The 21,137-nt window shown below is 41.2% G+C and overlaps 1 protein-coding gene across 2 annotated transcripts in view; it reads left to right on the top strand.

Moving 5' to 3' along the window:
• The first annotated feature begins 6,132 nt into the window (after positions 1-6,132).
• LOC129489605 (cytochrome P450 3A7-like) overlaps positions 6,133-21,137 on the top strand; it is a 63,796-nt gene continuing 48,791 nt past the window's right edge. Inside the window, exon 1 of one of the 2 annotated variants that reach the window (XM_063646251.1) lies at positions 6,133-6,847. In XM_063646251.1, coding sequence (XP_063502321.1) covers positions 6,501-6,847 — 347 coding nt within the window. In that variant the 5' untranslated portion in view covers positions 6,133-6,500. The remainder of the gene's footprint in view (positions 6,848-21,137) is intronic. The other variant, XM_055292476.2, reaches the window with a different exon arrangement.

Genomic DNA, 21,137 nt, shown 5'->3' with positions numbered 1-21,137 from the left:
TGATGGCCATTCTAACTGGTGTGAGATGGTATCTCATTGTGGTTTTGATTCGCATTTCTCTGATGGCCAGTGATGATGAGCATTTTGTCATGTGTCTGTTGGCTGCATAAATGTCTCTTTTGAGAATTGTCTGTTCAAATCCTTCACCCAATTTTTGATGGATTTGTTTGTTTTTCTTCTTGTAAATTTGTTTGATTCTTTATAGATTCTGGATATTAGCCCTTTGTCAGATGAGTAGATTGCAAAAATTTTTTCCCATTCTGTAGGCTGCCTGTTCATTCTGATGGTAGTTTCTTTTGCTGTGCAGAAGCTCTTTAGTTTAATTAGATCCCATTTGTCAATTTTGGCTTTTGTTGCCATTGCTTTTGGTGTTTTAGACATGAAGTCCTTGCCCATGCCTATATCCTGAATGGTATTGCCTAAGATTTTTCTAGGGTTTTTATGGTTTTAGGTCTAACATTTCAGACTTTAATTCATCTTGAATTAATTTTTGTATAAGGTGTAAGGAAGGGATCCAGTTTCAGCTTTCTACATATGGCTAGCCAGTTTTCCCAGCACCATTTATTAAATAGGGAATCCTTTCCCCATTTCTTGTTTTTGTCAGGTTTGTCAAACATCAGATGGTCGTAGATGTGTGGTATTATTTCTGAGGGCTCTGTTCTGTTTCATTGGTCTACATCTCTGTTTTGGTACCAGTACCATGCTGTTTTGGTTACTGTAGCCTTGTAGTATAGTTTGAAGTCAGGTAGCATGATGCCTCCAGCTTTGTTCTTTTGGCTTAGGATTGACTTGGCAATGCGGGCTCTTTTTTGGTTCCATATGAACTTTAAAGTAGTTTTTTCCAATTCTGTGAAGAAAGTCACTGGCAGCTTGATGGGGATGGCATTGAATCTATAAATTACCTTGGGCAGTATGACCATTTTCATGATATTGATTCTTCCTCTCCATGAGCATGGAATGTTCTTCCATTTATTTGTGTCGTCTTTTATTTCATTGAGCAGTGGTTGGTAGTTCTTGAAGAGGTCCTTCACATACCTTGTAAGTTGGATTCCTAGGTATTTTATTCTTTTTGAAGCAATTGTGAATGGGAGTTCACTCATGATTTGGCTCTCTGTCTGTTATTGGTGTATAAGAATGCTTGTGATTTTTGCACATTGATTTTGTATCCTGAGACTTTGCTGAAGTTGCTTATCAGCTTAAGGGGATTTTGGGCACAGACAATGGGGTTTTCCAGATATACAATCATGTCATCTGCAAACAGGGACAATTTGACTTCCTCTTTTCCTAATTGAATATCCTTTATTTCTTTCACCTGCCTGATTGCCCTGGCCAGAACTTCCAACACTATGTTGAATAGGAGTGGTGAGAGAGGGCATCCCTGTCTTGTGCCAGTTTTCAAAGGGAATTCTTCCAGTTTTTGCCCATTCAGTACGATATTGGCTGTGGGTTTGTCATAAATAGCTCTTATTATTTTGAGATACGTCCCATCAATACCTAATTTATTGAGAGTTTTTAGAATGAACGGCTGTTGAATTTTGTCAAAGGCCTTTTCTGCATCTATTGAGATAATCGTGTGGTTTTTATCTTTTGTTCTGTTTATATGCTGGATTATGTTTATTGATTGGTGTGTGTTGAACCACCCTTGCATCCCAGGGATGAAGCCCACTTGATCATGGTGGATAAGCTTTTTGATGTGCTGCTGGATTTGGTTTGCTAGTTTTTTATTGAGGATTTTTGCATCGATGTTCATCAGGGATATTGGTCTAAAATTCTCTTTTTTTGTTGTGTCTCTGCCAGGCTTTGGTATCAGGATGATGCTGGCCTCATAAAATGAGTTAGGGAGGATTCCCTCTTTTTCTGTTGTTCAGAATAGTTTCAGAAGGAATGAATGGTACCAGCTCCTCCTTGTACCTCTGGTAGAATTCGGCTGTGAATTCATCTGGTCCTGGATTTTTTTTTTGGTTGTAAGCTATTAATTATTGTCTCAATTTCAGAATCTGTTATTGGTCTATTCAGAGATTCAACTTCTTCCTGGTTTAGTCTTGGGAGTGTGTATGTGTCTAGGAATTTATCCATTTCTTCTAGATTTTCTAGTTTATTTGTGTAGAGGTGTTTATGGTATTCTCTGATGGTAGTTTGTATTTCTGTGGGATCGGTGGTGATATCCCCTTTTTCATTTTTTATTGCGTCTATTTGATTCTTCTCTCTTTTTTTCTTTATTAGGCTTGCTAGCGGTCTATCAATTTTGTTGATCTTTTCAAAAAACCAGCTCCTGGATTCATTGATTTTTTGAAGGATTTTTTGTGTCTCTATCTCCTTCAGTTCTGCTCTGATCTTAGTTATTACTTGCCTTCTGCTAGCTTTTGAATGTGTTTGCTCTTGCTTCTCTAGTTCTTTTAATTATGATGTTAGGGGGTCAATTTCAGAAATTTCCTGCTTTCTCTTATGGGCATTTAGTGCTATAAATTTCCCTCTACACACTGCTTTAAATGTGTCCCAGAGATTCTGGTATGTTGTTTCTTTGTTCTCATTGTTTTCAAAGAACATCTTTATTTCTGCCTTCATTTCATTATGTACCCAGTAGTCATTCAGGAGCAGGTTGTTCAGTTTCCGTGTAGCTGAGCGGTTTTGAGTGAGTTTCTTAATCCTGAGTTCTAGTTTGATTGCACTGTGGTCTGAGAGACAGTTTGATATAATTTCTGTTCTTTTACATTTGCTGAGGAATGCTTTACTTCAAACTATGTGGTCAGTTTTGGAATAGGTGTGGTGTAGTGCTGAGAAGAATGTATATTCTGTTGACTTGGGGTGCAGAGTTCTGTAGATGTCTATTAGGTCCGCTTGGTGCAGAGCTGAGTTCAATTCCTGGATATCCTTGTTAACTTTCTGTCTCGTTGATCTGTCTAATGTTGACAGTGGGGTGTTAAAGTCTCCCATTATTATTGTGTGGGAGTCTAAGTCTCTTTGTAGGTCTCTAAGGACTTGCTTTATGAATCTGGGTGCTTCTGTATTGGGTACATATATATTTAGGATAGTTAGCTCTTCTTGTTGAATTGATCCCTTTACCATTATGTAATGGCCTTCTTTGTCTCTTTTGATCTTTGTTGGTTTAAAGTCTGTTATATCAGAGACTAGGACTGCAACCCCTGCCCTTTTTTGTTTTCCATTTGCTTGTTAGATCTTCCTCCATCCATTTATTTTGAGCCTATGTGTGTCTCTGCATGTGGGATAGGTCTCCTGAATGCAGCACAGAGATTAATTGAGACTGCTATTAGTAAACAAATGCCCATGACTTACCAGCAAAATAAACTGCTACTATTAAAAACCAAATTAAACTCCCTCTCCTATGAGGAAGAAAGTAAATGACTTCCAGAGTGATTCAAGGACCAAAAGGGTTGAGATGAAAATGAAACCAAACGAAGTAAATAGAAAAGAGGAGGGTATTTGTAAGAAAACATTTTACATGGTCCATTTTCAAGGCATGATAAATCTAAGTACTGGCAGCCAGCCTGTGGATGTAACAAACCACACAGCTCAGGCACCTAGAATGTCACAATAAGTGAACAGATTGTAGAGGAGGGGTCAGCCCATAAAAGGAAAGAAAGTTTCATTATTGGGAAATGGAAACTTAAGGAGGGAAGGGGACCAGGATATAACCTTACAAGTTGGATAATGAAACTTAGGTGATATCCGGGAAGATTGTAACCCTGTAGTACTCGACCATTGAGGAACTGGGGGAGGGACTTGCATGCTAGGAGTTAAATTACCTACTGTAACAGTCCTGGGTGTGCCTGCCTACCAGACACCCAATCTTGGAAGACCACCATTAAAAGTCTCGCTTCCACTGTTCTTCATGTGTCCAAGTCCATTCTTTGGGTTTGGATGGCTGAATGTCTTTACCACAGGGGCTACATAGTAGGTGTATATATTTATAGAGTATATGGGATTTTCTGATACAAGCATACAATGTGTAATAATCAGAGCAGGGTAAATGAGCTATTCATTCCCTCAAGCATTTATCGTTTGTGTTACAAAAAATCCAATTATACTCTTTTAGTTATTTAAAAATATATAATTGTTATTACTGACTATAGTCACACTGTTGTGCTATCAAACAGTAGGTCTTATTCAGCCTTTCTAACTATCTTTCTGTACCCATTAACCATCCCCCCTCTACCTATCACAGTCCACTCCAGACCCTGTTTGCCTGGGTATCACCAGTGGAGGCTGCAGAACAGCAAAGATTGCTGCCTGTTCCTTCCTCTGGAAGCTTCGTCCCAGAGGGGCACCCACCAGATGTCAGCCAGAGCTCTCCTGTATGAGGTGTCTGTCGGGCCCTACTGGGAGGTGTCTCCCAGTCAGGATACATGGGGGTCAGATACCAACTTGAGGAGGCAGTCTGTCCCTTAGCAGAGCTCAAGCACTGTGCTGGGAGATCTGCTGCTCTCTTTAGAGCCAGCAGGCAGGAACGTTTAAGTCTGCTGAAGCTGCGCCTAGAGCTGCTCCTTCCCCCAGGTACTCTTTCAGGGAGATGAGAACTTTATCTATAAGCCCTTGACTGGGGCTGCTGCGTTTCTTTCAGAGATGCCCTGTCCACAGAGGAGGACTCTAGAGAGGCAGTCTGGCTACAGAGGATTTGCCGAGATGTGTTGGGCTCCACTCAATTCGAATTTCCTGGTGGTTTTGATTTTCAAGCCTCAGTAATGGCAGATGCCCCTTCCCCCACCAAGCTCCAGCGTCCCAGGTCGACTTCAGACTACTGTGCTGGCAGCGAGAATTTCAAGCCAGTGGATCTTAGCTTCCTGGGCTCTGTGGGGATGGGATCTGCTGAGCTAGACCACTTGGCTCCCTGGCTTCCGCCCCCTTTCTAGGGCAGTGAATGGTTCTGTCTTGCTGGCATTCCAGGCACCACTGGGGTATGAAAAAAAACTACTGCAGCTAGCTCCATGTCTGCCCAAACAGCCACCCAGTTTTGCACTTGAAACCCAGGGCCCTGGTGGTGTAGACACCTGAGGGAATCTCCTGGTCTGCGGGTTGCGAAGACCGTGGTAAAAGCATAGGATCTGGGCCAGAACGCACCATTCCTCATGGCACAGTCCCTCACAGCTTCCCCTGGCTAGGCGAGGGAGTTCCCTGACCCCTTGTGTTTCCCGGGTGAGGTGATGCTCCCTCCTTCCTTTGGATTGCCCTCCGTGGGCTGCACCCCGTCTAACCAGTCCCAATGAGATAAGCTGAGTACCTCAGTTGGAAATGCACAAATCACTCACCTTCTGAGTTGATCTCACTGGGAGCTGCAGACTGGAGCCGTTCCTGTTCGGCCATCTTGCCCGCAACTCCTTGTTTCTCTTCCTTAAAATATCTATCTCTTTAGTAAATTTTTCATTCATATATTCATTCATCTTTGTTGGCTTTCTGCTTTTTCTTTGATCTCACTGAGTTTCTTTAAAATCAAAATTTTGTATTGTTTTTCTGATATTTCATGTATTTCATTTTAGTTAGACTCCACTGCTGGAGAGTTAGCGTGATCTTCCGGGGTGTTATAATACTGTTTTTTCAGACCTCCGGAGCTGTTTCTCTGGATCCTTCTCATCTGCATAAACTATTTCTTCATAATATTTTTGAATTTACTTAGTTTCTTTCTTTCTCTTATTTAATTTTTTTGTCTTTTTTTTTTCAGATGGAGTCTTGCTCTGTTGCCAGGCTGGAGTGCAGTGGTGTCATCTCGGCTCACTGCAACCTCTCCTTCCCGGGTTCAAGTGATTCCCCAACCTCAGCCTCCTGAGTAGCTGGGACTACAAGCGCATGCCGCCATGCCCGGGCTAATTTTTTGTATTTTACTGGAGATGGGTTTTCACCATGTTGGCCAGGATGGTCTCGATCTCCTGACCTTGTGATCTGCCCCCCACCCGGCCTTCCAAAGTGCTGGGATTACAGGCGTGAGCCACCATGCCCAGGCTGAATTTACTTTCATGTGGATGGGATTTTCCCCTGCTGATGATGTAACTATAATGTATATTGTGTGGGTTCATTTGGTTTTGAGTCTGGGTTCTTTCAGTGGCAAAGACTCTGTATGAGTTCCTTGGGTATAGCTACCCTTTTTGAAGAGGCTTTCTTAAATATTGTTTATAGCAATGATGTACTGTGTGTGTGAGCAGTCTCACTGCTTCCTGTGGGGCTGGCATGGTGAAGGGCTCAGGAAGATTATCTTGTTTCCTGGGGTGGTGCACTTGTGTCAACAGGTTTTGTATTGGGTTGTGCAGTTCAACCTGCAAGACAGAAGGTGGCACTTATGGGAAAGAGCCTGCTGTGGCAAAAGCAGATGGATAGACACGTGATCTCGGTTTACTGGAAGTAGCTTCCTATTGCTTCCGACTTGAGCTGGGCTGTAAAATACACAGTGACAGCTCCTTGCTCAGTCCCTGAGGTGAGGGCAAGGTAGGGTAGAGCTAAACAGTAAAGTCTGCCCCTTGATATCCCAATGGCAGATACAAGTACCAGCCCTGATGGGGTTGTGGGAGGAGCTCCTAGTGAAATGCCCTGAAGTCTTCAAAGGAGGGGAGGGGGGCTTCCCCAGCTCCATGGCCTGGGCAGGCAGGAATATGATTCACCTTCCTGTCATTCGTCTGTCCTGGTGCTTGCAGCACTCAGATCAGGTGGACAAAATTGTCTATTTCAAGGCTGCAATGTGGTCGAGCACTGTGACAGGTGCCTGTCCTGCAGGTCAGCATCAAGATGTCTTCTGTGCAAGACATTCTCCCTCAGCACAAACGACACAGCTTTTTGGTTCTCCTGCTCTGTGCTGCAGGAATGCTGCTGCCCCATGTGGAGGAAGAGGGGTCATGCCTTTCATGTAAGTCTGGGCTCTGAGGGCACACTGCCAGTGGGGATGCAGCTGCCAGTGGGGATGCACTGCCAGTGGGGTATGTAGCTGCCCTTAATAACCCTAAAATGGCTATCCTCTGGTGTGACTGTGCATCTTTGCGAGTCACCATGGCTGTGCCTGACATAGAAGCTGAGAGGAAAGAGTAGTCCTAATCTCCACGTCCATGCCCAAGCACCAAGTCCACCTGGCCACCGGGGTGGGGCCATTTTGCTCTCTTGCAGAGCAAAGCACAGTGACCCCTTCTGTACCAGAAGTCACTCTCAGCCCACAAGTGGGGAGTTCTTGAACACAGAAAAGCACATGCTCCGGTCTCCCTTATCTGAATGGGATACCCCATGGGGTGCTGCACTCCCCTTTCCCTTACAAGTAGCACTTACTGAAGGCTAGACTACTGGGAACACTGCAGAATCCCCTGGGTTTAGCAGATAAATTTCAGGGGATTTTGTGTGTAGCTGCGGCAGACTAAGCAGGTGTCAAGGAATGTCTGCAGGGTCTATGGTGATGTGGAGACATAAGAGGTGAGGTTTCCTGGGCAGGACACTGAAGCTTAACAGGTGTACCACTAGTATACCTGCTGCCATAGCTCAGGTCTGAAGGGAGAGCAAGTGACTCATCCCAAGCTGGCAATCTGGTGTAATGACCTCAAAAAATTCCATAATCACTGCTCATATCAGTGTTTGCATTTGCAAGGGCAGAGAAGGTTTCCCATCATTTGGATACTGGCAGTGGCTTCAGGGTTAGGGGAGCCAGAAACAACTCCCACTTACCTTTAAAAGCTCTTTAGTTTAATTTGGCCTCACTTGTCAATTTTTGTTTTTCCTAGTCATAAGTTCTTTCCCAAGTCTGATGTCCAGAATGGTGTTTCCTTAGTTTTCCTCTAAGATTCTTATTGTTTGAGATCTTCTCTTTAAATATTTCATCTGGCTTGGTTAATTTTTGTATGTGGTAAAAGGTAGGGGTTCAGTTGCATTCTTCTGCATAAGAGTAGCCAGCGTCCCAGCACCATTTATTGAACAGGGTGTCCTTTCCCCATTGCTTATTTTTGTAGACTTTGTGAAAGATCAGATGACTGTAGTCATGTAGCTTTATTTCTGGGTTCTCTATGCTGTTCCATTAGTCCATGTGTCTGCTTTTGGACAAATACCATGCCGTTTTGGTTACTGTAGCTTCATATTATGGTTTGAAGTCAGGTAATGTGATGTCTCTGGCTTTGTTATTTTCCTAAAATTGCTTTTACTATTTCAGCTCTTTTTTTGATTCTATATTAATTTTAGAGTAGTTTTTTTTCTAATTATGTGAAAAATGACATTGGCATTTTGAGAGAAATAGCACTGAATCTATTGATTGCTTTGGCCTGTATGGCCATTTTAACAATATTGATTCTTCCAATCCATGAGCATGGGATGTTTTTCCATTTATTTATGTTATCTATTATTTCTTTTCATAGTGTTTTGTAGCCCTCCTGGTAGAGATCCTTCACCTCTTTAGTTAAATGTATTCCTGGGTATTTTTGTTTTCCTGTTTGGCTATTTTAAATGGGATTGTATTCTTGATTTGGCTCTCAGTTTAAACATTACTGATGTATAGAAATGCTACTGATTTTTGTACATTGATTTTATATCCTGAATCTTTATTGAAGTCATTTATCAGATCTAGGAGCTTTTTTGGCAGAGTCTTTAGGGCTTTTCAGATATAGCATCATATTTTTAGCAAAGAGAGATAGTTGGATTCCTTCTTCTTCTACCTGGATGTCTTTCACTTTTTCCTCTTGCCTGATTGCTATGGCCAGGACTTCCAGTACTATGCTGAATAGGAGTGGTGAGAGTGGGCCTCCTTTTCTTGTTCCAGTTCTCAAAGGGAATGGTTCCAGCTCTTGCCTGTTCAGTATGATGTTGGCTGTGGTTGCTTGTCTGGTAAATATTTTATTTCTCTTTCTCTTAAATAGCCTAGTTTGGCAGGATATAAAATTCTTAGCTGGAGTTTATTTTCTTTAGCAATGCTGGAAATGCATCCTCAATCTCTCCTGGCTTATAAAGTTCTGCTGAAAAGTCTCCTGTGAGCCTAATGAGGTTCTCTTTTTACACAGTTCAACCTTTTCCTCTACCTACTTTTAAGATGTTTTCTTTACTGTTGACCTTGAATAATGTGATGAATCTATGTCTTCATGATCTAGATTTTTAACAGTATTTCACAGGTGTTCTCTGGATTTCTTGTATCTGGATGTCTATATTTTTAGCAGGATTAGGGAAATTTCCTTGAATTATTTCCTCAAATATATTTTCCAGGTTGTTTACTTTTTCTTCTTCTCTCTCAGGAAGGCCATTTGTAGATTTGATCACTTTATATAATCCCACGTTCATTTTTTAAAATTCTATTTTCTTTATCTGACTGGGTTAGTTTGAAAGACCAGTCTTCAAGCTCTGACATTCTTTTTTTCTGCTTGGTCTAGTCTTTGATAAATCTTTCAATTGTATTTTGAGATTTCTTAAGTGAATTTACCAATTCCAGAAGCTCTGATTGATTATGTGGTAAGATGTTTATCTTCCTTCATTTCCTGGGTTGCTTTAGAAGTTTCTTTTTGTTGATATTCAACCTTGTCTTTGACCTTGTTGAGGTTTCTCACAATCCATGCTTTGAATTCTTTATCTGTAATTTCTAGGTTTCCATTTTGTTTAGGGACCATTGCTGGAGAGCTAGTGTAATTCTTTGGTGGTGTCACACACACATTTTTCATGGTAATTGTCTTGCAGGTAGGGTTTGTTTTATTTCCTTATAATATTTTTGGTTTCTCTTTCTCTACTTCTCATCAGGAATGTGAGTGCAGAGAATGTTGGATAGAGTTTTTTATTTTATTTTCATTTTATTTTATTTTGATATGGAGACTTGGACTGTTGCCCAGGCTGCAGTGCAGTGGTGCTCACTGCAAACTTTGCCTCCAGGGTTCAAGCGATTCTCCTGCCTCAGCCTCCCGAGTAGCTGGGATTACAGGTGCTTGCCACCACGCCTGGGCTAATTTTTTGTATTTTTAAGTAGAGACGGGGTTTCACTATGTTGGCCAGGCTGGTCTCGAACTCCTGACCTCATGATCCACCCTCTTCAGCCTCCCAAAGTGCTGGGATTACAGGCATAAGCCACCGCACCCAGCCTAGATAGGGTCTTTTATCATTGTTTCTATAGCCTTATGCACTTCTGTTGCAGGTTTTATATTGTTACATATGCTCTTAAATGTTGTGTAGTTTGGCCTTCAGGCCAGTAGACAGCAGTATTCGGTAAGAGCCAACTGTGGCCAAAGCAGTTGGGTCTATACTTTATCCTTTTTCACTGGGAGAAGCTCTTTGTTGCCTCTGGCAATGGGCTGATATGTGGAATGCACAGTGGTCTGCCTTGCTAAGCCCCAGGGACACTGGGGGCCAGATGAGTGCATCTGGACTGGACAGGCCTGCCTACAGGTGCCCCAGTAGCACGCACACACTCCAGCACCAAGGAAAATCCAGTGGGTGGCCTGGAGAATCAGAGGTGTGCTTGAGCACAGAACTGAGAAATTTCAGTTTTCCTATGTAATCCAAAACCAAAATAAGACTGCACAGGAAAGTATCTTGATAAAATGTGAGATGTTTGTTTTTTAGGCCAATTCTCAAGAAGGTAAAGAAAAACCTTCTGCAGCAATCCTATTACTGGGTATATACCCAAAGGATTATAAATTATTCTACTGTTAAGACACATGCACATGTATGTTTATTGCAGTACTATTCACAATAGCAGACTTGGAACCAACCCAAATGTCCATTGGTGATAGACTGGATAAAGAAATTGTGGCACATATATACCATGGAATACTATGCAGCCATAAAAAGGATGAGTTCATTTCCTTTGAAGGGCGTGGATGAAGCTGGAAACCATCATTCTTAGCAAACTAACACAGGAACAGAAAACCAAATGCTGCATGTTCTCACTCATAAGTGGGAGTTGAACAATGAGAACACATGGACAGGAGGGGAACATCACACACCGAGGCCTGTCAGTGGGTAGGGGGTTAGTGGAGGGATAGCATTAGGAGAAATACCTAATGTAGATGACAGGTTGATGGGTGCAGCAAACCAGCATGGCATATGTATACCTATGTAACAAAACTGCATGTTCTGCACATTTATCCCAGAACTTAAAGTATAATTAAAATAATAATAATAATAATAATTTCTGGGCATGTAAGTAGCTGTCTTTCAGGTTCTACTGTGATGTACATATTCTGAGATAATTAAACTTGTCAAAGAAACCTTGACTTTCAATGGCGGGCACTGGAATTGACCCTAATAATGTGTTTTGGGGTAAGCCTGCTTCATATTCTCAACCTGTCTGCAGTAGTCATCAGAATTTGAACTTCCTAAAGTTCATGTGCAAAGTTGAGTTCACTGTTTAATATTCAACAAGGATTATGCCAGTAAGATGGTAGGAAAATATTAGATATGTGTCATCACCGGTGGTATTATTTAAATTGCAACATATTTTAGCTGGCTGCTGATCTCAGCTACCATGCCTGCATTTTATCTCTGTTTCATGGTCTGCAACCTTGGAAGCTTTGAACTTAGCTCATAGAATCCTGGGCATCAAGAACATGTGGTTCTAATGGCTAGATAGGGAATGAGAGTAAAAGGATCTTGGTCAAGTGAGTAAACGGCAGATTTGGAGGGGTCTGGACTCCTGCGATGACTTCATTCTGCCAATACTGTTCCAGTTGTCCCTTTGTTTCCTCTTAATCCCATGTCTGGTCTGATCTGGCTGTTTCCCACCTTCCAATTCCTGCCTTCTTCAATGGTCCCTTCCATAGGTCACTCTGTGGCTCAGAGACCCGGCTTAACAAATGCCCAACCTTTCAATTATTTGTTCAGTGACATTTGAACTCATGTCTCCCCTTTTTGATAAGAAGAAAATACGTTATTTAATGTAGGGATACTCTGTAACTCTTGTCCTCTCTCTTGGCAACTGCTGAACTAACTGTTTTCATATTGAGCAAACGTTTATGGAACGACTGCCAAGAGTCAGGTAGTAGGGTTGGTAATATCCCCCATTCTCTCTAGTCAAAGCCAGCACCAGCCAGACTTGCAGATCTAGGTCCCGAGCCCATTGCAGATCACAGGCCAGGGTCTGGTCTCCTCTGAGCTCCTTTGAGAGGGAAAGACAGAATCATTTACACCCATTTTATAAATGGGGCAACTGAGGCTGAGGGGGGTTAAATAACTCATACACAGCCTGCACATCAGTCAAATTCTGAGGATCCCTACTTGCTCTCTTGTCTCTAAAGAATGAGAAGAGATGTCTCTGGAGTCCATAGAAAGCCTGGGGGCCTGGCTGAGTGTGGTGGCCCATCGCTGTAATCCTAGCACTTTGGGAGGCCAAGGCAGGCAGATCACCTGAGCTCAGGAGTTCAAGGCCAGTCTGGGCAACATGGCAAAAAACCATCACTTCTAAAAATACAAAAAATTAGCTGGGTATGGTGGCACATGCCTCTAATCCCAGCTACTTGGGACGCTGAGGCACAAGAATTGCTACAGCCCAGGAGGCAGAGGTTGCAGTGAGCCGAGATTGTGCCAGTGCACTCCAGCCTGGGCAACAGAGCAAGACTCCATCTCAAAAACAAAAACAAACACAAACAAACAAACAAAAAAAATAGAAGGCCCAGGGGCCACCTGCGTCAGGTTCCCAGCCACACTTTTTCTTGTCCTCCTGTCTCTGGCATCTTCTGACAGATTCTTAATTCTTTGTGGTTGCACAAAGTCAAAATCCCAGAAAAGTTACAATTTCTTTATCCAGTCTATCACCAATGGACACCCACTTCACACCCACTCAGATTGCTATTTTTTTTTAAAGGAAGATAAGAAGTGTTGGCAAGAACATGGAGAAATTGGAATTCTCACCTACTGCTGGTGAGAATGTACTACGGTGCTGCCACTATGGAAAACAGCTTAGAAGTTCCTCAAAAAGTTAAACAGAATTTCTATGTGACCCAGCAATTCCCCTCCAAGTTATAGATCTAAGAGGATTAAAAACAGTTACTTAAATACATGGACTCACATATTCCTAACAGTCAAATTCACAATAGCCAAAAGGTGCAAATAGCCCACATGTCCATTGATGGATGGATAAATGAACTGTGATCTATCCATACAATGGAATATTATTCGGCCGTAAATGGAATGAAGTACTGACACATGCTACAGAATGCATGAACCTCAAAAATATTCTATGACATGAAGGCCAGAAACAAAAGTCCATATATTGCATCGTATAAAATATCCAGAATAGGGAAGCCCAGAGAGACAGAATGTGCAACGGTGGATGCCAGGGTCTGGGGAGAGGGAAGAGGGAGGAGAAACTGCTCAACTGGTACAGGCTTTATTTTGGAATGATGGGAATGTTTTGCAACTATATAGAGGTAGTGATTGCACAACACTGAATGTACTGAATCCCACTGATTTGTTCCTTAAAATGGTTAATTTTCAGTCCTCAGATTGGATAATCATAAAAAATGGTTAATTTTATGTTATGTGAATTTCACCTCTATACATTTTTTAAATCTCAGAAATATACACTAAGGCACGGGACATGTCACTATGGTGCCTGCCAAGCCCAGTGATGTTATCTGCAGTCTCCACCCAATCTCAAGCCTCTTGCTGGCTTGTGGAGGGTAGAACATTTGCCCTAAAAGTATAAGATCCACATGCTGGAATGATTCCTGGCCAGATGGCTTCTTTATTAGCAGTAATTAAAGCTGCCTCTGTACAGACACTACCTTGCAACTAAGAAATGACTCAACAATGATAATAAGGGTTAATTAAGTTGAGACATTCTCTCTTTGCCAGTTAAATTATATTTATTATAGCTTGACATGAAAAACAAAGCAACTCCAGCAGGTATCATGAGGGCAAAGGACATGAACATTTTCTTTCTTTTTTTTTTATACTTTAAGTTCTAGGGTACATGTGCGGAACATGCATGTTTGTTACATAGGTATACATGTGCCATGTTGGCTTCCTGCACCCATCAACTCATCATTCACATTAGGCATTTTTCCTAATGCTATCGCTCCCATAGCCCCCCACCCCCTGACAGGCCCTGGTGTGCAATGCTCCCCGCCCTGTGTCCAACTGTTCTTTCTTCAATTCCCACCTATCTGTCAGAACATGCGGTGTTTGGTTTTATGTCCTTGTCACAGTTTGCTGAAAATGAAGGGTTCCAGCTTCATCCATATCCCTGCAAAGGACATGAACTCATTCTTTTTTATGGCTGCATAGTATTTCAAGGTGTATATGTGCCACATTTTCTTAATCCAGTCTATCATTGATGGGCATTTGGGTTGGTTCCAAGTTTTTGCTATTGTGAATATTGCCACCATATACATATGTGTGCATGTGTCCTTATAGTAGCATGATTTATAATACAGTGGGTATATACCCAGTAATGGGATCACTGGGTCAAATGGTATTTCTAGTTCTAGATCCTTGAGGAATCGCCACACTGTCTTCCACAACAGCTGAAATAATTTACACTCCCACCAACAGTGTAAAAGTGTTCCTATTTCTCCACATCCTCTCCAGCACCTGTTGTTTCCTGACTTTTTAATGATCACCATTCTAACAGGCATGAGATGGTATCTCATTGTGGTTTTGATTTGCATTTCTCTGATGACCAGTGATGACGAGCATTTTTTTCATGTGTCTGTTGGCTGCATAAATGTCTTCTTTTGAGAAGCTTCTGTTCATATCCTTTGCCTACTTTTTGATGGGGTTGTTTGATTTTTTCTTGTAAATTTGTTTGAGTTCTTTGTAGATTCTGGATATCAGCCCTTTGTCAGATGAGTAGATTGCAAAAATTTTCTCTCATTCTGTAAGAAATGTTCACTCTGATGATAGTTTCTTTTGCTATGCAGAAGCTCTTTAGTTTAATTAGATCCCACTGATCTATTTTGGCTTTTGTTGCCATTGCTGTTGGTGTTTTTGTCATGACGTCCTTGCCCATGCCTATATCCTGAATGGTATTGACTAGGTTTTCTTCTAGGGTTTTTATGGTTTTAGGTCTGACATTTAAGTCTTTAATCCATCTGGAGTTAATTTTTGTATAAGGTGTAAGGAAGGGATCCAGTTTCAGCTTTCTACATATGGCTAGCCAGTTTCCCCAGCACCATTTATTAAATAGGGAATCCTTTCCCCATTGCTTGTTTTTGTCAGGTTTGTCAAAGATCAGATGGTTGTAGACGTGTGGTGTTCGTTCTGAGGCCTCTATTCTGTTCCATTGGTCCATATCTCTGTTTTGGTTCCAGTCCCATGCTGTTTTGGTTACTGTGGCCTTGTACTATAGTTTGAAGTCAGGTAGTGTGATGCCTCCAGCTTTGCTCTTTTTGCTTAGGATTGTCTTGGGAATGTGGGCTCTTTTTTGGTTCCATATGAAGTTTAAAGTAGTTTTTTTCCAATTCTATGAAGAAAGTCATTGGCAGCTTGATGGGGATGGCATTGAATCTATAAATTACCTTGGGAAGTATAGCCATTTTCACGATATTGATTCTTCCTATCCATGAGCATGGAATGTTCTCCCATTTGTCTGTGTCCTCTCTTATTTTGTTGAGCAGTGGTTTGTAGCTCTCCTTGAAGAGGTCCTTCCCATCCCTTGTAATTTGGATTCTTAGGTATTTTATTCTCTTAGTAACAATTGTGAATGGGAGTTCACTCATGATTTGGCTCTCTTTCTGTTATTGGTGTATAGGAATGCTTATGATTTTTGCCCATTAATTTTGTATCCTGAGACTTTGCTGAAGTTGCTTATCAGCTTAAAACGATTTTGGGCTGAGACGATGGGGTTATCTAAATATACAATCATGTCATCTGCAAACAGGAACAATTTGACTTCCTCTTTTCCTAATTGAATACCCTTATTTCTTTTTCTTGCCTGGTTGCCCTCGCCAGAACTTCCAATACTATGTTGAATAAGAGTCGTGAGTGAGGGCATCCTTGTCTTGTGCTGGCTTCAAAGTTTTCCCCATTCAGTATGATTTTGCCTGTGGGTTTGTCATAAATAGATCTGATTATTTTGAGATACGTTCCATCAATACCTACTTTGTTGAAAGTTTTTAGCAGGAAGGGATGTTGAATTTTGTCAAAGGCCTTTTCTACATCTATTGAGATAATTATGGTTTTTTGTCGTCGTTGGTTCTGTTTATGTGATGGATTACGTTTATTAATTTGCGTATGTTGAACAAGTCTTGCATCCCAGAGATGAAGCCGACTTGATCGTGGTGGATAAGCTTTTTGATGTGCTGCTGGATTCGGTTTGCCAGTATTTTATTGAGGATTTTTGCATCGATGTTCATCAGGGATATTGGTCTAAAATTCTCTTTTTTTGTTGTGTCTTTGCCAGGCTTTGGTATCAGAATGATGAAGCCCTCATAAAATGAGCTAGGGAGGATTCCCTCTTTTTCTATTGATTGGAATAGTTTCAGAAAAGAATGGTACCGGCTACTCTTTGTACCTCTGGCAGAATTCGGCTGTGAATCCATCTGGTCCTGGACTTTTTTTGATTGGTAGGCTATTAGTTATTGCCTCAATTTCAGGGCCTGTTATTGGTCTATTCAGACATTCAACTTCTTCCTGGTTTAGTCTTGGGAGGGTGTATGGGTCAAGGAATTTATCCATTTCTTCTAGATTTTCTAGTTTATTTGCACAGAGGTGTTTATAGTATTGTCTGATGGTAGTTTGCATTTCTGTGAGATCGGTGGTGATATCCCCTTTATCATTTTTTATTGTGTCTATTTGATTCCTCTCTCTTTTCTTCTTTATTAGTCTGGCTAGGGGTCTACCAATTTTGTTGATCTTTTCAAAAAACCAGCTCCTGGGTTTCATTGATGTTTTTGAAGGGTTTTTTCTGTCTCTATCTCTTTCAGTTCTCCTCTGATCTTAGTTATTTCTTGCCTTCTGCTAGCTTTTGAATGTGTTTGCTCTTGCTTCTCTAGTTCTTTGAATTGTGATGTTAGTGGTTCAATTTTAGATCTTTCCTGCTTTCTCTTGTGGGCATTTAGTGCTGTAAATTTCCCTCTACACACTGCTTTAAATGTGTCCCAGAGATTCTGGTATGTTGGGTCTTTGTTCTCATTCGTTTCAAAGAACATCTTTTTCTGCCTTTATTTCGTTATGTACCCAGTAGTCATTCAGGAGCAGGTTGTTCAGTTTCCATGTAGTTGAGCGGTTTTGAGTGAGTTTCTTAATCCTGAGTTCTAGTTTGATTGCAATGTGGTCTGAGAGACAGTTTGTTATAATTTCTGTTTTTTACATTTGCTGAGCAGTGCTTTACGTCCCATTATGTGGTCAATTTTAGAATAAGTGTGATGTGGTGCTGAGAAGAATGTATATTCTGTTGATTTGGGGTGTAGAGTTCTGTAGATGTCTATTCAGTCCACTGGGTGCAGAGCTGAGTGGACATGAACATTTTATCAAAGAAGAAACACAGCTATCAAAAATACAGAAATATTCAACCTTGTTAATAATAAAGTGGCTGGCCTCTGGTTCATTCCTGTAATCCCAGTCCTTTGCAAGGCTGAGAAAGGAGGATCACTTGAGGCCACAAGTTCAAGACCATCCTAGACAAGTCAGTTCAAGGCCAGACTTCATGTCTACAAAACACCAAAAAATTAGCCAGGCATGGTGATGCATGCCTGTCATCCCAGCCACTCAGGAGGCTGAGGCAGGAGGATTGCTTGAGCCTGGGAGGTTGTGGTGGCAGTGAGCCATGATTGTGCCATTGCACTCCAGCCTGGGCAATGCAGCAAGACTCTGCCTAAATAATAGTAACAACAATAATAATAATAAAGGAAACGGTTGAGATGCTATTCCTTGTTTATTCAATACACAAAGTTAAAAGCAATTTCTACTTTTTCTATTATTTTATTACTAAAAAATGTTGAACCATTCTCACAGCCTGAAATGCTTCTCACCTTCCCTTCTTATATACAAACATTTCTCTGTCGATGATAATGCAAACAGTCACTCCTTTAGAAGACTTCACCCCAGGGAGTTCCAGATCCCCTTATCTCTGCCTTCCCAGAGCTCATGGTGTCTCCCCACCCCCACCTTGGGTCTCAGCATGACTCGTTCTGTGAAGGTCTTGTTCGCATTGTCCCTTATGGTTCTGTTCCCCTGTGTTGTGTCATAGCACTGGGCAGAGTGGACAACCCATTCACACTGATAGAGAGGGCCCCATGGTTCTGGAGATAACCATGTAACCGATCAGAATAGGGCATTGAGTACTGGGTGTCAGGCACGGGCTGCACTTGGGTGGGCAGGCCCCCTGGAAAGTCACTGGGTTTGGCAAGCTTCCTAGTAACATCTCTCCCTGGGTTCCTCTTGGAACTTCATGCAAAAATGCTGGATGCTGGTTTATTCTCGAGAGATGGTTCATTCCTTTCATTTGATAATCAAAGAAACTCATGTCCCAACTAAAGTTCATAAACTCCAGTTTGTAAACTGAGATAATCTCAGCTGAATGAACTTGCTGACCCTCTGCTTTCCCCCGGCCTCTCGGTGCCCTTGAAATCATGTCAGTTCAAGCAGCCTCATGAGGCATTACAGTGTTTAATTATTTCAGTGATTATTAAACCTTGTCCTGTGTTGACCCCAGGTGAATCACAAGCTGGACTTTTGACAAGGACAAGCTATTATATTCTTTTCAACCACAGAAAAAGTAAATTAATTGATAAGATTTTTTAAAAATGTTACTAGTTTTGAAAAGGTAATTTGTGCACATGGTAAACATTATGAAGGTATAAGAGGATAATGTTTTTATACTACTGAGAATAATGTTTTCTCTAGGTTTTTTTGGTAGATGCTTCCATCAGATTAATAAAATTCCCTGCTATTAGTTGTTGAAGGTTTTTTATATCACGAATAAGAGTTGAATATTATCATGTATTATTAATATATCATTATTGAACTATCAAAGGCTCTTCCTAAAACAATGGAAATGATCTTATAATCGTTCTCCTTAGATCTGTTGATGAGATCATTGATATTTATACTTTTTCTCTGTTAACTATTCTTGAGTCTCAGGTTTAAATTCAACTTGTTCATGGTGTAACATCTTTGAACACTGCTGCCTCTGGCTTGCTACTATTGTGTTCAGGATTTTTGCACTGATGCTCATGAATGAGACTGGCATGCCATCTTCCTTTGAGGTCCTGATTTTTTTCTGACTTCGATCATGTGGCCCTCATGGAATGAGTTGGGCATGATGCCTTCTTTTTCATGTATATGGATTGATGGGACACTTTCGAGTCTCTCCAGATGGCCCTCAATGGTCCCTGCCTCCTCATTGTTAGGCTCCTAGGCAACCGCTTCTCATTTCTGGTAGGCTCAGGAACCTGTGGGTTTTTTGTTTGTTTGTTTGTTTGTTTGTTTTTTGAGTTGGAGTCTTGCTCTGTCTCCCAGGCTGGAGTTGGAGTGCAATGGCCTGATCTCAGCTCACTGCAACCCCCACCTCCTGGGTTCAAGCAATTCTCCTGCCTCAGCCTCCTGAGTAGCTAGGATTACAGGCGTCCACCACCATGCCTGGCTAATTTTTGTATTTTTAAAAGAGATGGGGTTTCACAATATAGGCCATTCTGATCTCTTGGCCAGGCTGGTCTCAAATTCATGAACTCATGATCTGCCTGCCTCAGCCTCCCAAAGTGCTGAGATTACAGTCCTGAGCCTCCACACCCAGTGAACCTGCGGTTTTTAAAAGCTCCCCAGGCATGTGAATTCTGTGAGCATCCCGGGATGACAGCCACTGTGTGTCCAGCTGTTAAAACTGTGAGAAAGCCCACTTTTTGATGGGGTTCTTTTTTTCCTGTAAATTTGTTTGAGTTCTTTGTAGATTCTGGATATTAGCCCTTTGTCAGATGAGTAGATTGCAAAAATTTTCTCCCATTCTGTAGGCTGTCTCTTCACTCTGATGGTAATTTCTTTTGCTGTGCAGAAGCTCTTTAGTTTAATTAGATCCCATTTGTCAATTTTGGCTTATGTTGCCATTGCTTTTGGTGTTTTAGACATGAAGTCCTTGCCCATGCCTATGTCCTGAATGGTATTGCCTAGGTTTTCTTCTAGGGTTTTTATGGTTTTAGGTCTAACATTTTTTTTTTTAAATATAAACTTTATTTCTCAATATAACCTTCATCAAGGTCAAGTTGCTTTTGTAAGCAATGATACCAGCCATTTAGTCCATCTCTAAAGAACTACAGGTCCTGGGAATTTGACCATATCAATACAGCCTTTTTTACATTATTAACTGAAGAAAAATGGGTACTCTTTACAGATTTTTTTTTAAGATTGGGAAACTAAAAGCAGTCAGAAGAAGCCAAATCAGGACTGTAAGGTGGAAGCCTAATGATTTCCCATTGAAACTGTTGCAAAATTGGTCTTGTTTGACAAAAGGAATAAGCAGGAATATTCTTATAGTGGGGAAGGACTCTCTGGTGAAGCTTTCCCAGGCATTTTTCTGCTAAAGCTTTGGCTATCTTTCTCAAAACACTCTCACAATAAGCAGATGTTATCATTATTTGGCCCTTCAGAAAATCAACAAGCAAAATACTTTGAGCATCACAAAAAAAATGTTGCCATGACCTTGCTGTTGACTGGTCCAGTTTTGCTTTGTAGGTCTAACATTTAAGTCTTTAATCCATCTTGAATTAATTTTTGTATAAGGTGTAAGGAAGGGATCCAGTTTCAGCTTTCTACATATGGCTAGCCAGTTTTCCCAGCACCATTTATTAAATAGGGAATCCTTTCCCCATTTCTTGTTTTTGTCAGGTTTGTCAAAGATCAGATAGTTGTAGATATGTGGCATTATTTCTGAGGCCTCTGTTCTGTTCCATTGGTCTATATCTCTGTTTTGGTACCAGTACCATGCTGTTTTGGTTACTGTAGCCTTGTAGTATAGTTTGAAGTCAGGTAGTGTGATGCCTCCAACTTTGTTCTTTTGGCTTAGCATTGACTTGGCAATGTGGGCTCCTTTTTGGTTCCATATGAACTTTAAAGTAGCTTTTTCCAATTCTGTGAAGAGTCATTGGTAGCTTGATGGGGATGGCATTGAATCTATAAATTACCTTGGGCAGTATGGCCATTTTCACAATATTGATTCTTCCAACCCATTAGCATGGAATGTTCTTCCATTTGTTTGTATCCTCTTTTATTTCATTGAGAAGTGGTTTGTAGTTCTCCATGAAGAGGTCCTTCACATACCT

This window comes from Symphalangus syndactylus, chromosome 9 (genome assembly GCF_028878055.3).
Source record: "Symphalangus syndactylus isolate Jambi chromosome 9, NHGRI_mSymSyn1-v2.1_pri, whole genome shotgun sequence".
Classification (NCBI taxonomy): Eukaryota; Metazoa; Chordata; class Mammalia; order Primates; family Hylobatidae; genus Symphalangus; species Symphalangus syndactylus.
The sequence above is the reverse complement of the archived record's forward strand: the minus strand, read 5'-3'. Positions and strand labels throughout refer to the sequence as shown.